The following is a 12,889-nucleotide window of genomic DNA, read 5'->3' as shown; positions in this document are numbered from 1 at the left end:
CTCAGTGTCTCCAGCTGCCGCTCAGGCTCCGAAACATGGAGCTCAAGTAACTGCAGCTGGTGGCACTTCCTGCACACGTGATCGGTCAGAGCGCAAGGAGCATCTAGGACTTCCCGTGTGTTATAGGCGATACATAACATGGGACTGAGCTGCCCTGCCATGCTTCTAGTTGAAAGAAAACCCTGTTTTAAGTTAAATACAGTAAAAAAAGTGTTATATTATTTCTGTGCTTTAAATAAAAACTAGAACTCTTACCTTTCCTTAGCTTAATCTATTTTAAACTGGAGAAAAAAACTGGAGAAAAACACTTACCCACTACTCCCAAATCAGTTCTCACCTTTGTGATGACATCACTTTTTGAAGCATCCCCACCCTCGGGCTGGTTCTGATCTCTCCACCGCTCTCTTGCGCTGTCTTGTGATGCCACTCTTGTTATTTTCAAGAAGAATTGACTTCAGGACACTCTTCCCAAACTGCTTCACTGTGATGCTGACTGCAGGACACTCTTCCCAGACTGCTTCACTGTGATGCTGACTGCAGGACACTCTTCCCAGACTGCTTCACTGTGATGCTGACTGCAGGACACTCTTCCCAGACTGCTTCACTGTGATGCTGACTGCAGGACACTCTTCCCAAACTGCTTCACTGTGATGCTGACTGCAGGACACTCTTCCCAGACTGCTTCACTGTGATGCTGACTGCAGGACACTCTTCCCAGACTGCTTCACTGTGATGCTGACTGCAGGACACTCTTCCCAGACTGCTTCACTGTGATGCTGACTGCAGGACACTCTTCCCAGACTGCTTCACTGTGATGCTGACTGCAGGACACTCTTCCCAGACTGCTTCACTGTGATGCTGACTGCAGGACACTCTTCCCAGATTGCTTCACTGTGATGCTGACTGCAGGACACTCTTCCCAGACTGCTTCACTGTGATGCTGACTGCAGGACACTCTTCCCAGCCTGCTTCACTGTGATGCTGACTGCAGGACACTCTTCCCAGATTGCTTCACTGTGATGCTGACTGCAGGACACTCTTCCCAGACTGCTTCACTGTGATGCTGACTGCAGGACACTCTTCCCAGATTGCTTCACTGTGATGCTGACTGCAGGACACTCTTCCCAGATTGCTTCACTGTGATGCTGACTGCAGGACACTCTTCCCAGACTGCTTCACTGTGATGCTGACTGCAGGACACTCTTCCCAGATTGCTTCATTGTGATGCTGACTGCAGGACACTCTTCCCAGACTGCTTCACTGTGATGCTGACTGCAGGACACTCTTCCCAGACTGCTTCACTGTGATGCTGACTACAGGACACTCTTCCCAGACTGCTTCACTGTGATGCTGACTGCAAGTCACTCTTCCCAGACTGCTTCACTGTGATGCTGACTGCAGGACACTCTTCCCAGATTGCTTCACTGTGATGCTGACTGCAGGACACTCTTCCCAGATTGCTTCACTGTGATGCTGACTGCAGGACACTCTTCCCAGACTGCTTCACTGTGATGCTGACTACAGGACACTCTTCCCAGACTGCTTCACTGTGATGCTGACTGCAGGACACTCTTCCCAGACTGCTTCACTGTGATGCTGACTGCAGGACACTCTTCCCAGACTGCTTCACCGTGATGCTGACTGCAGGACACTCTTCCCAGACTGCTTCACCGTGATGCTGACTGCAGGACACTCTTCCCAGACTGCTTCACCGTGATGCTGACTGCAGGACACTCTTCCCAGACTGCTTCACCGTGATGCTGACTGCAGGACACTCTTCCCAGACTGCTTCACCGCAATGCTGACTGCAGGACACTCTTCCCAGACTGTTTCACCGTGATGCTGACTGCAGGACACTTTTCCCAGGAGGTTTAGGGGGGATGTGAGGAAAAACCTTTTTACCCAGAGGGTGGTGACGGTCTGGAATGCGCTGCCTGGGAGGGTGGTGGAGGTGGGTTGCCTCAGATCCTTTAAAAAGTACCTGGATGAGCACTTGGCTCATCATAACATTCAAGGCTATGGGCCAAGTGCTGGTAAATGGGATTAGGTGGGTAGGTCAGGTGTTTCTCACATGTCGGTGCAGACTCGATGGGCCAAAGGTCTTCTTCTGCACTGTGATTCTGTGATTCTGTGATATTGCTTGGAAGCTGCTAGAAAGGCATCAAGTTTTCACCCCACTTCTTGAATGCTCTATTCAAAAAAATGCAAATGCATGCTATCTCCCTTACATATCAAAACTAGTACATATCAAAGCACCCAGACTAACTGTCTTTAATCCAATTAAGACACACCTGCAGATTAAACTTCTATTTTCAAAGAAAAATATTTCCCAAAATATTATATACATTAATAGCTTCATGACAGATGGTCATTGCCTGACACTTGTGTGACGCTAATGTTATTTGCCACTTGTCAGCCCAAACCTGGATAATGTTCAGGTCTTGCTGCATTTGGACATGGACTGCATCAGAATCTGAGGAGTATTAATTTTAATTTTATTTGTTCATGGGATGCGGGTGTCGCTGGCTGGTCCAGCATTTATTGGCCATCCCAAATTGCCCTTGAGAAGGTAGTGATGAGCTGCTTTCTTCAACTGCTGCAGTCCATGTGGTGCAGGCACACCCACAGTGCTTTACACCTGAATAGGTGCTGGGAAGGGAAGTTCATTGATATTGAGTTCAGGTAGGTGTTAGGCTGCTTTATTTAAATGACTATTTTAATTCCTGGGTCTCAGATTGAATTACCCCTCGCCCCTAGTTGTAAAAGGAGAACCGTCTCCAACACTGTGGCATCTCTTCAGCCTTCTTCATGCAGTCAACATCCACTCAACTCTCACTATGGTACCAGCTGGTTCTCCATTAAAAGAAATGAATGAAATAACAATTCATTCTGTCATTTAGGAAGATCCGGTTGAGCTATCAATCAGACATCGATATGCGGATAGGGATCCATTCTGGCTTTGTCCTGTGTGGAGTACTGGGCCTGCGGAAGTGGCAGTTTGATGTGTGGTCATTGGATGTGAACATTGCCGACATGATAGAAACTACTGGTGAACCTGGGTAAGAGTATACCAGAGATGGTGAGATAGAGAAAGAGTTAAAGAGAGCAAACCAAGACATAACGAGTGTGACTGCGGTGCAGAGTGTGTGATCGAGGAACAGAGTAAGCGTCAAAAAGAAAGAAAGATTTGCATTATTTCAGCCTTTTAATGACTCGAGGACATCCCAAAGTGCTTTGCCACCAGTGAAGTAGTTTTGAAGGGCAGTCACTGTAGGATAAGCGGTAGCAAATTTGTTTGCAGCCAAGCTCCCACAAGCAGCAATGTGATAAAAACCCAATGACCTGTTTCAAGAACTCCATTACTCCTCTTCAAATAGTGCCCTGGGGACTTTTACATTCCTCTGATAGGCCAGACCACCAGACAAGGCCTCACTTTAAAGTCTGATCTGAAAAAATAGCATCTGCAGCAATGAAGCACTCCCTCAGAATGTACTGGGGGGCAGGTTAAACTTTTTCCCAGATTGACAAAACAGGAAATATGAATGCAGGTCTAAACGGTTTTTCCGATTGGGTTCATGGCTGAATGAACTACTCCTTCCCCTAGTTCTTGTGTTTAAGTCCTTGCAGTGGAACTTGAACCCCCAAACCTCTGAGTGGGGGTGGGGGGGTGGTGAGAGTGCTACCCACTAAGCCATGACTGAATCTTAAAACAAATGAGGGAGGGAAGGAGAGAGTGACAGGGGGAGGGGAAGGGGGGAGTGTGAGAGACAGTCTGACTGAGACAAAGAAGGGCAGCTGAGGGACAGAGTGTCTGAAGGTTCAATGGAAAGAATGTGACTAATGAACAGAGAAAATTTGAGTGACAGAGAGAAACCGAGATAGAGAGCAACTGCTACACAGAAAGCATGACTGAGGGATAGAGCACAACAGTCAGCCAGACAGAGAGAGAGAGAGAATAGTGCAGGAGGCAGAGGGTAAAGAGTGCAACCCAGCTTCATGTGAGCACAGTCAGAGGTGTAGAGAGAGACTGAGACAGAGACTTGGAACATCAAGCAACTACAGGCGGAGGAGGACAAAGAGAGAAAAAAAGAGATAGACCAATCAAGGTGGAATACAAGGGATAGCGAGCAACTGAAAAACAATTACCAATTGTCAGATAGAGGCCGTGAAAAGGAGGTGGAGAGAGAAAGATACTGAAAGAGGCAGGGAAGCAATGAGGCAGACAAGAAGTCGCAAAGAGAGAGAGAGAGAGAGAGGCAGTTGTGATAAATTTGTAGAATAAGATTGTTTACAAATTGCCAAGATGAACTAGAAAAATGAAAGTACTATTGAAATGTAGGCTGGATAATTAATATTTACCGGTTGTCCCTCAGGCGAATCCACATCTCGGAAGCAACATTGAACTGCTTGGGCAATGAATATGAAACTGAAGAGGCTTATGGCCAGGAACGCAGTGACTTCCTGAGGATGTATCGGATTAAAACTTTCTTCATCAAGCAGCAGGATGAGTTCCGTGGGGTGATGCCTCAAATACGAGTTAGCATTGCAAGATCAGACGGTGGAACTCCAAGATCACTCTTTGAGCGTAGGAAAACGGAGACCATATTCGGTAGCAATTTTCACATTGAGACCAGTCTGCTCCAAGCCATGGACTCTGAGGCTCCATGGAGGCTCGACCATCCCTTCAACAGAATAATTGGCTTGAATAGAGTGAGTAGAAATTGATAGCATCTAGGAATATTCTCTCCCTCCAGCTGCCCGTTGGCAGCTGCACGGTACCCTGTACTAGGACATGTGTCACTACAATTCCCTTTTAGTGCTTGGGATGGGATTGAAGAAGGTTAATTGGATTATACCTTTAAAATAAACAGTGTAGATTGCACAGACAAACATATTAAACTAGGAGCAGGAGTAGGCAATTCAGCCCATCGAGCCTACTCCACCATTCAGTTAGATCACGGCCGATCATCTATCTGAACACCACTTTCCCACACTATCTCCATATCACTTGATATCATTACTCTCCAGAAATCGATCAATTTCTCCTTTGAACAAGCTCAGTGACTGAACTTCTGCAGTCCTCTGGGGTAGAGAATTCCAAAGATTCACCACCCTCTGATTGAAGAAATTCCTCCTCATCTCAGTCCCAAATGGCCTGCCCCTTATTCGGAGATTGTGTCCCCTGGTTCTAGACCCCCCAGCCCGGGGAAATATCCTATGCATATCCACCCTGTTCAGCCCTGTAAGAATTTAGTAAGTTTCAATGAGATCACCTCTCATTCTGCAAAACTCTAGAGAATACAGACCCAGTTTCCTCAATCTCTCCTTAAAAGACAATCCCGCCTTCCCAGGGATTAGTCTGGTGAATCTCCATTGCACTCCCTCTATAGCAAGGATATCCCTCCTTAGATAAGGGGACCAAAACTGTACACAATACTCCAGGTGCAGTCTCACCAAGACTCTATACAATTTCAGCAAGACATCTTTACTCCGTTACTCAAATCCCCTTGCGATGAAGGCCAATATACCATCTACCTTCCTAATTGCTTGCTGCACCTGCATGTTAGCTTTTAGTGACTCGAACAAGGACACCCAGGTCCCTTTGGACCCCAACACTTCCCAACCACTCACCATTTAAGAAATACTCTGCCTTCCTGTTTTTTCTACCAAAGTGAGTAAACTCACAATGTTTCTCATCATATTCCATCTGACATGTTTTGGATAGTCAGTGGGAAATTGAGGAGCAAATATGTGCACAATTTGCGGAGGTGTGTAAAAACAATAACAATAGGGTAATTATATCAGGTGATTTCAACTTTCCCAACATTAATTGGGATAGACATAGTGTTAAGGGCTTGGATGGAGTGGATTTCTTGAAATGTGTACAGGAGAACTTTTTAGGTCAATATATAGAGGGTCCAACAAGGGACGGTGCATTGCTGGACCTAATTCTGGGGAATGAAGCCGGACAGGTGGCTGAGGTGGTGGTGGGGGAGCATTTTAGTGATAGTGATCACAACATGGTACAGTTTAAGTTTGTTATGGACATAGAAATCGACAAATTGCAAAAAAATGTTTTGGATTGGGGGAGAGTGGATTTTTAGTAAAATAAGGCAGGATCTGACCAAGGTAGACTGGGAACAGTTACTTTTGGGGAAATCTACAGAGGAACAGTGGGGGTGTTCAAAAAGGAAATGGGGAGGGTACAGGCTCAACATGTTCCTTCTAGGGTGATAGGAAGGAGTAACAAGCCCAGAGAACCATGGATGACCAGAGATATTCAGGTTACGATGAAAAGGAAAAGAGAGGCTTTTAGCAGGTACATGGGAAGCAAATCAGCAGAGGCATTAGTGGAGAACAGATAGTGCAGGGTGGAGCTTAAGAAAGCAATTAGGAGAGCAAAGAGGAGATATGAGAAAGCTGTGGCTGGTAAAAGTAGGGAAAATCCCAAGATATTCTATAAGTATATCAATGGGAAGAGGATAACCAGGGAAAGAGTAGGGCCCATAAGGGACCAAGGGGGCAATCTATGGGTGGAGCCAGAGGACATCACTAGAGTGTTGAATGAATACTTCACATCTGTCTTCACCCAAGAGAATGAGGATGAAGGTATGGAACTCGGGTAGAGAGACTGCGAGGTTCTTAAGTAAATTGATTTAGGGAGTGACAAGGTATTGGAGGTGTTGGCAGGCTTAAAAGTGGACAAATCTCCAAGTCCGGATGCTTTGTGTCCCAGACTTCTGAGGGAGGCAAGGGACGGGATCGCAGGGTCTCTGACCCAAATTTTTAATTCCTCTCTGGCCACTGGGGAGGTGCCAGAGGACTGGAGAACAGCTAATGTGGTTCCGCTTTTTAAGAAGGGTTGTAGAGATAAGCCAGGGAACTACAGGCCAGTGAGTCTCACGTCAGTGGTAGGGAAACTATTGGAGAAAATTCTGAAGGAGAGTATTTATCTCCACTTGGAGAGGTAAGAGTTGATCAGGGATAGTCAGCATGGCTTTGTCAGAGGGAGGTCATGCCTAACAAATGTGATTGAATGTTTTGAGGGGGTGACCAGGTGTGTAGATGAGGGTAGTGCCGTTGATGTAGTTTATATGGATTTCAGCAAAGCCTTTGACAAGGTCCCACATGGGAGACTTATAAAGAAGGCAAATGCACATGGGATACAGGGTAATTTGATAAGGTGGATTCAAAATTGGCTTAGTTGTAGGAGGCAGAGGGTGATGACAGAAGGATGCTTTAGTGACTGGAAGCCAGTGTCCAGTGGCGTACCACAGGGATCTGTGCTGGGTCCCCTATTATTTGTCATTTATATAAATGACATAGATGACTATGTGGGGGGTAGGATTAGTAAGTTTGAGGATGGCACAAAGATTGTTCGGGTGGTTAACAGTGAGGTTGAGTGTCTTGGGCTACAGGAAGATATAGACGGGATGGTCAAATGGGCAGATAAGTGGCAGATGGAATTTAACCCTGAAAAGTGTGAGGTGAAACACTTTGGAAGGAGTAATTTGACAAGGAAGTATTCAATGAACGGCATGGCACTAGGAAGTTTTGAGGAACAAAGGGATCTTGTCCACAGATCTCTGAAGGCAGAGGGGCATGTTAGTGGGGTGGTGAAAAAGGCATTTGGGACACTTGCCTTTATAATCGAGGCATAGATTACAAAAGTAGGGAGGTCATGTTGGAGTTGTATAGAACCTTGGTGAGGCCACAGCTGGAATACTGTGTGCAGTTCTGGTCACCACATTACAGGAAGGATGTGATTGCACTGGAGGGGGTGCAGAGGAGATTCACCAGGATGTTGTCTGGGATGAAACATTTAAGTTATGAAGAGAGTTTGGATAGACTTGGGTTGTTTTTGTTGGAGCAGAGAAGACGGAGGGGCGATCTGATCGAGGTGTACAAGATTATGAGGGGCATGGACAGGGTGGATAGGGAGCAGCTGTTTCTCTTAGTTGAAGGGTCAGTCACAAGGGGGCATAAGTTCAAGGTGAGGGGCAGGAGGTTTAGGGGGGTTGTGAGGAAAAACGTTTTTACCCAGAGGGTGGGGACGGTCTGGAATGCGCTGCCTGGGAGGGTGGTGGAGGTGCGTTGCCTCACATCCTTTAAAAAGTACCTGGATGAGCACTTGGCATGTCATAACATCCAAGTCTATGGGCCAAGTGCTGGTAAATGGGATTAGGTAGGCAGGTCAGGTGTTTCTCACATTACGGTGCAGACTCGATGGGCCGAAGGGCCTCTTCTGCACTGTGATTCTGGTCTACTCACTTAGCCTCTCCAAATCCCTTTGAATCCTCCTTGCATCCTCCTCACGTTCCCACCTAGTTCTGTGTCATCAGCAAATTTGAAAATATTACACTTGTTCCTCACATCCAAATCATTTATAGAGATAATGAACAGCTGAGGCCCCAGCACTGATCCTTGCGGTACCTCACTAGTAACAGCCTTCCATCCTGAGAATGATTTATTTATTCCTGCTCTTTGTTTTCTGTCTGTTAACCAATTCTCTATCCACACCAGTATATTACCCCTAATCCCATGTGTTCTAATTTTGCTTACTAGCCTCCTGTGTGCAGCCTTATCAAAAGCCTTCTGAAAATCTAAATATACCACACCCACTGGTTCTCCTTTATCGATACAAGTAACATCCTCAAAAAACTCCATTGCTAACCTACTTCTTTCTGGACATCAAAGCACCCAGACTAGCTGGCTTTAATCCAATTAAAAGATACACACATACACACACATAGATAGAAACCGCTAAACTATATTTAAAAAAAATAATTTCCAATAACATTATAGACATTAATCTCTTCTTGACAGAAGAATGTAACTGTGTTGGAAGCAGTTCAGAGAAGGTTTACCAGACTAATACATGGAATGGGCGGTTGTCTTATGAGGAAAGGCTGGACAGGCTTGGTTTGTATCCATTGGAGTTTAGAAGAGTAAGAGGTGACTTGATTGAAACATATAAGGTGCTGAGGTGACTTCACAGGGTGGGTGTGGAGAGGATGTTTCCTCTTGTGGGAGAATCTAGAACGAGGGGTCACTGTTTAAAAATAAGGGGTTGCTCATTTTAAACAGAGATGAGGCAAAATTCTTTCCCTCAGTTGTGAGTCTTTGGAACTCTCTGCCTGAAGAGGTGGTGGAAGCAGTCTTTGAATATTTTTAAGACAGTGCTGGGTGGATTCTTCGTAAGCAAGGGGGTGATAGGTTACTGGGGGTAAGTGGGATGCAGATTTGAGGTTACTACCAGATCAGCCATGAGCAGGCCTGAGAGGGTGTATGGCCTACGCCTGCTCCTTGTTCGTATGTTTGTATGTTCACTCTGTCCTAGCCGCACTCCATTTGAAAATTGAAAGGACTGAGGTTGTAAGCTGCTCAGTGAGCTGAACTGCTGCCAGAATGGGAGGGGTAAGATAGGGTCACCAGCTGAGATACTGGCAGAGATTTATGGGGAAGTGGGGAGACAGGTGGGAGGAGAATTCTAAATCCCAACATGCATGCAGTCTTCAACAGGACTCACAAGGCCTTTGACTGATTTTTCCTCTTCCCTAACCCATGGAACACTGAGACCAAGAGTAAAGAAAGGTAATGCCTTTTACAACCTCAGAGTGTCCCAAAGTGCTTCACAAGCAATGAAACATCTTTTGAAATGTAGTTGCTGTTAGTAGAGCAGTCAATTTGAGCACAGCAGGATCCCCACAAACAGCCATAAGATAAAGAATCAGATGATCAGTTTTTAGCTATGTTGGTTGTGGGGTGGGGAATATTGGTTACAATGCCAGGGAGAACATGCTTGCTAAAGCAAAAAACTGTGGATGCTGGAAATCCAAAACAAAAACAAAAATACCTGGAAAAGCTCAGCAGGTCTGCAGCATCTGCGGAGAGGAACACAGTTAACGTTTCGAGTCCGGATTAATCTTCAACAGAACTAAGGAAAAATAGAAGAGAGGTGAAATATAAGCTTGTTTAAGGGGAGGTGGTGGGACAAGTAGAGCTGGATAGAGGGCCAGTGATAGGGGGAGATAACCAAAAGATGTCACAGACAAAAGGACAAAGAGGTGTTGAAGGTGGTGATATTATCTAAGGAATGTGATAATAAAGGTACAGATAGCCCTAGTGGGGGTGGGGTGGGGTGAAGGAATCGAAAAAGGCTAAAAGGCAAAGATAAAACAATGGATGGAAATAGATTTAAAAATAATGAAAATAGGTGGGAAAAGAAAAATATTTATAAATTATTGGAAAAAAGGGGGATCGGAAAGGGGGTGGGGATGGAGGAGAGAATTCATGATCTAAAATTGTTGAACTCAATATTCAGTCCGGAAGGCTGTAAAGTGCCTAGTCGGAAGATGAGGTGAGGTTCCTCCAGTTTGCGTTGAGCTTCACTGGAACAATGCAGCAGGCCAAGGATGGACATGTGGGCATGTGCAGGGTGGAGTGTTGAAATGGCAAGCGACAGGGAGGTCTGGATCATGCTTGCGGACAGACTGAAGGTGTTCTGCAAAGCGGTCACCCAGTCTGCGTTTGGTCTCTTCAAAGTAGAGGAAACTGCGTTGGGAGCAGTGAATGCAGGAGACTAAATTGAGGGAAGTGCAAGTGAAATGCTGCTTCACTTGAAAGGAGTGTTTGGGCCCTTGGACGGTGAGGAGAGAGGAAGTAAAGGGACAGGCGTTGCACCTTCTGTGGTTGCATGGTAAGTTGCCGTGGGAGGGGGTTGAGGTGTAGGGGGTGATGGAGGAGTGGACCAGGGTGTCCCGGAGGGAATGATCCCTGCGGAATGCTGCCGGTGGGGGGGTGAAGGGAAGATGTGTTTGGTGGTGGCATCATGCTGGAGTTGGCGGAAATGGCGGAGGATGATCCTTTGAATGCGGAGGCTGGTGGGGTGATAAGTGAGGACAAGGGGGACCCTATCATGTTTCTGGGAGGGACAGGAAGGTGTGAGGGCGGATGCGTGGGAGATGGTCCGGACACAGTTGAGGGCCCTGTCAACGACTGTGGGTGGAAAACCTCGGTTAAGGAAGAAGGAGAACATGTCAGGGGAACTGTTTTTGAAAGTGGCATCATCAGAACAGATGAGACGGAGGTGAAGGTACTGAGAGAATGGGATGGAGTCCTTACAGGAAGCGGGGTGTGAGGAGCTGCAGTCGTGCAGTCGAGGTAGCTGTGGGAGTCGGTAGGCTTGTAGTGGATATTGGTGGACAGTCTATCACCAGAAATTGAGACTGAGAGGTCAAGGAAGGGAAGGGAAGTGTCAGAGATGGGCCATGTGAAAATGATGGAGGGGTGGAAATTGGAAGCAAAATTAATAAATTTTTCCAGGTCCAGACGAGAGCATGAAGCAGCACCGAAGCAATCATCGATGTATCGGAGAAAGAGTTGTGGAAGGGGGCCGGAGTAGGACTGGAACAAGGAATGTTCCACATACCCCATAAAGAGACAGGCATAGCTGGGGCCCATGCGGGTACCCATAGCCACACCTTTTATTTGGAGGAAGTGAGAGGAGTTGAAGGAGAAATTATTCAGTGTGAGAACAAGTTCAGCCAGACGGAGGAGAGTAGTGGTGGATGGGGATTGTTCGGGCCTCTGTTCGAGGAAGAAGCTAAGGGCCCTCAGACCATCCTGGTGGGGGATGGAGGTGTAGAGGGATTGGATGTCCATGGTGAAGAGGAGGCGGTTGGGGCCAGGGAACTAAAAATTGTTGATATGATGTAGGGTATCAGAGGAATCACAGATGTATGTGGGAAGGGACTGGACAAGGGGAGAGAGAATGGAGTCAAGATAGCAAGAAATGAGTTCTGTGGGGCAGGAAGAGGCTGACACGATCGGTCTGCCAGGACAGTCCTGTTTGTGGATTTTGGGTAGGAAGATAAGAACATGCTTGTTCTTCTTCAAAGTAGTGCCATATAATATCCACCTGAGAATGCAGAAGATGTCTCTGATATCGTGTTTAAAAGCCAGCACAGCACACCTCAGTAGGGGCTGGGATTGTCAGCTTAGGTTTTGTGTTCAAGTCTCTTGAGTAGGGTGTTGAACTCATAACCTTCTAATATACAGGTTAGAGTGCTATTGGATGAGCCACAGCTGACACTTGTAGTGCCTCAGCCTGAGATCAGCAAACTAAACACAGAAAGGGAAGATTGAAGCTGACACTCTCCTGGTGTACATGGCCTTGCTACTCACAGTACACAGCAAGCCACCAGTTCCATAACTCAGATCTCTCTCTGGTCCAGGATGGTGCATGTTTAAAAACTTTTCCTTTTCACTACTCCTCCAGGTCATTGCAGCTCTGTTGAGAAAAAAGTCCCTGAAATCCGAGAAGTGCATGGTCCCGGGTTCCGTCTCCATCAGGTTTGATGAGATCAACAGGAGAGTCGAACATGCCATTGAAGTGCGCAGCAGTGATAAGTTGCGGGCTGCCTACCTTAATGAGATCACACTAACGTTTAAAGACTCTGATATTGAAAAGAAGGTAATGTGACTGCATCTTGTTGGGTTCCTGTATGAAGGCGTGAATTGTAGATTAATTCTAATGTAGTCCAATGACTGCAAGAGCAGTAAACATGAGCAAAGGTGTTGAAAAGCCCTTGTGATGCATATTTAAGGCTTGAAATGGGAACCGCACAGACATAGTGCACTCTGACTGGGAGACCTGGAAGCAGCCAGAAATTAACATTATGTGTGTGAGCTTCTTTCATCCTTATTCAATTTACCAAAGGAGCTTAAACAAAGCATCTGAGCCCCTCATTTATCAATCTGACGAGCCTAATGTCTGTTTTAGTTGGCTGCCAGGGAGGCCTCAAAACATGGCTCAGTTTGATATCTTTGGTCCCCAGATTCTATTCCCCTTTTGCACCTGTATGGTTTTAAAAATTTATTTTCTAAT

At 46.2% G+C, this 12,889-nt stretch overlaps 1 protein-coding gene across 1 annotated transcript in view; it reads left to right on the top strand.

Moving 5' to 3' along the window:
* LOC121288982 (adenylate cyclase type 8-like) overlaps nt 1-12,889 on the top strand; it is a 217,233-nt gene that overhangs the window by 103,714 nt on the left and 100,630 nt on the right. The window contains exons 6-8 of the mRNA XM_041207846.1: nt 2,901-3,059; nt 4,374-4,710; nt 12,281-12,475. Coding sequence (XP_041063780.1) covers nt 2,901-3,059; nt 4,374-4,710; nt 12,281-12,475 — 691 coding nt within the window. The remainder of the gene's footprint in view (nt 1-2,900; nt 3,060-4,373; nt 4,711-12,280; nt 12,476-12,889) is intronic.

Source organism: Carcharodon carcharias, chromosome 2 (genome assembly GCF_017639515.1).
Source record: "Carcharodon carcharias isolate sCarCar2 chromosome 2, sCarCar2.pri, whole genome shotgun sequence".
NCBI lineage: Eukaryota > Metazoa > Chordata > Chondrichthyes > Lamniformes > Lamnidae > Carcharodon > Carcharodon carcharias.
This window is presented reverse-complemented; position numbering and strand designations above follow the sequence as displayed.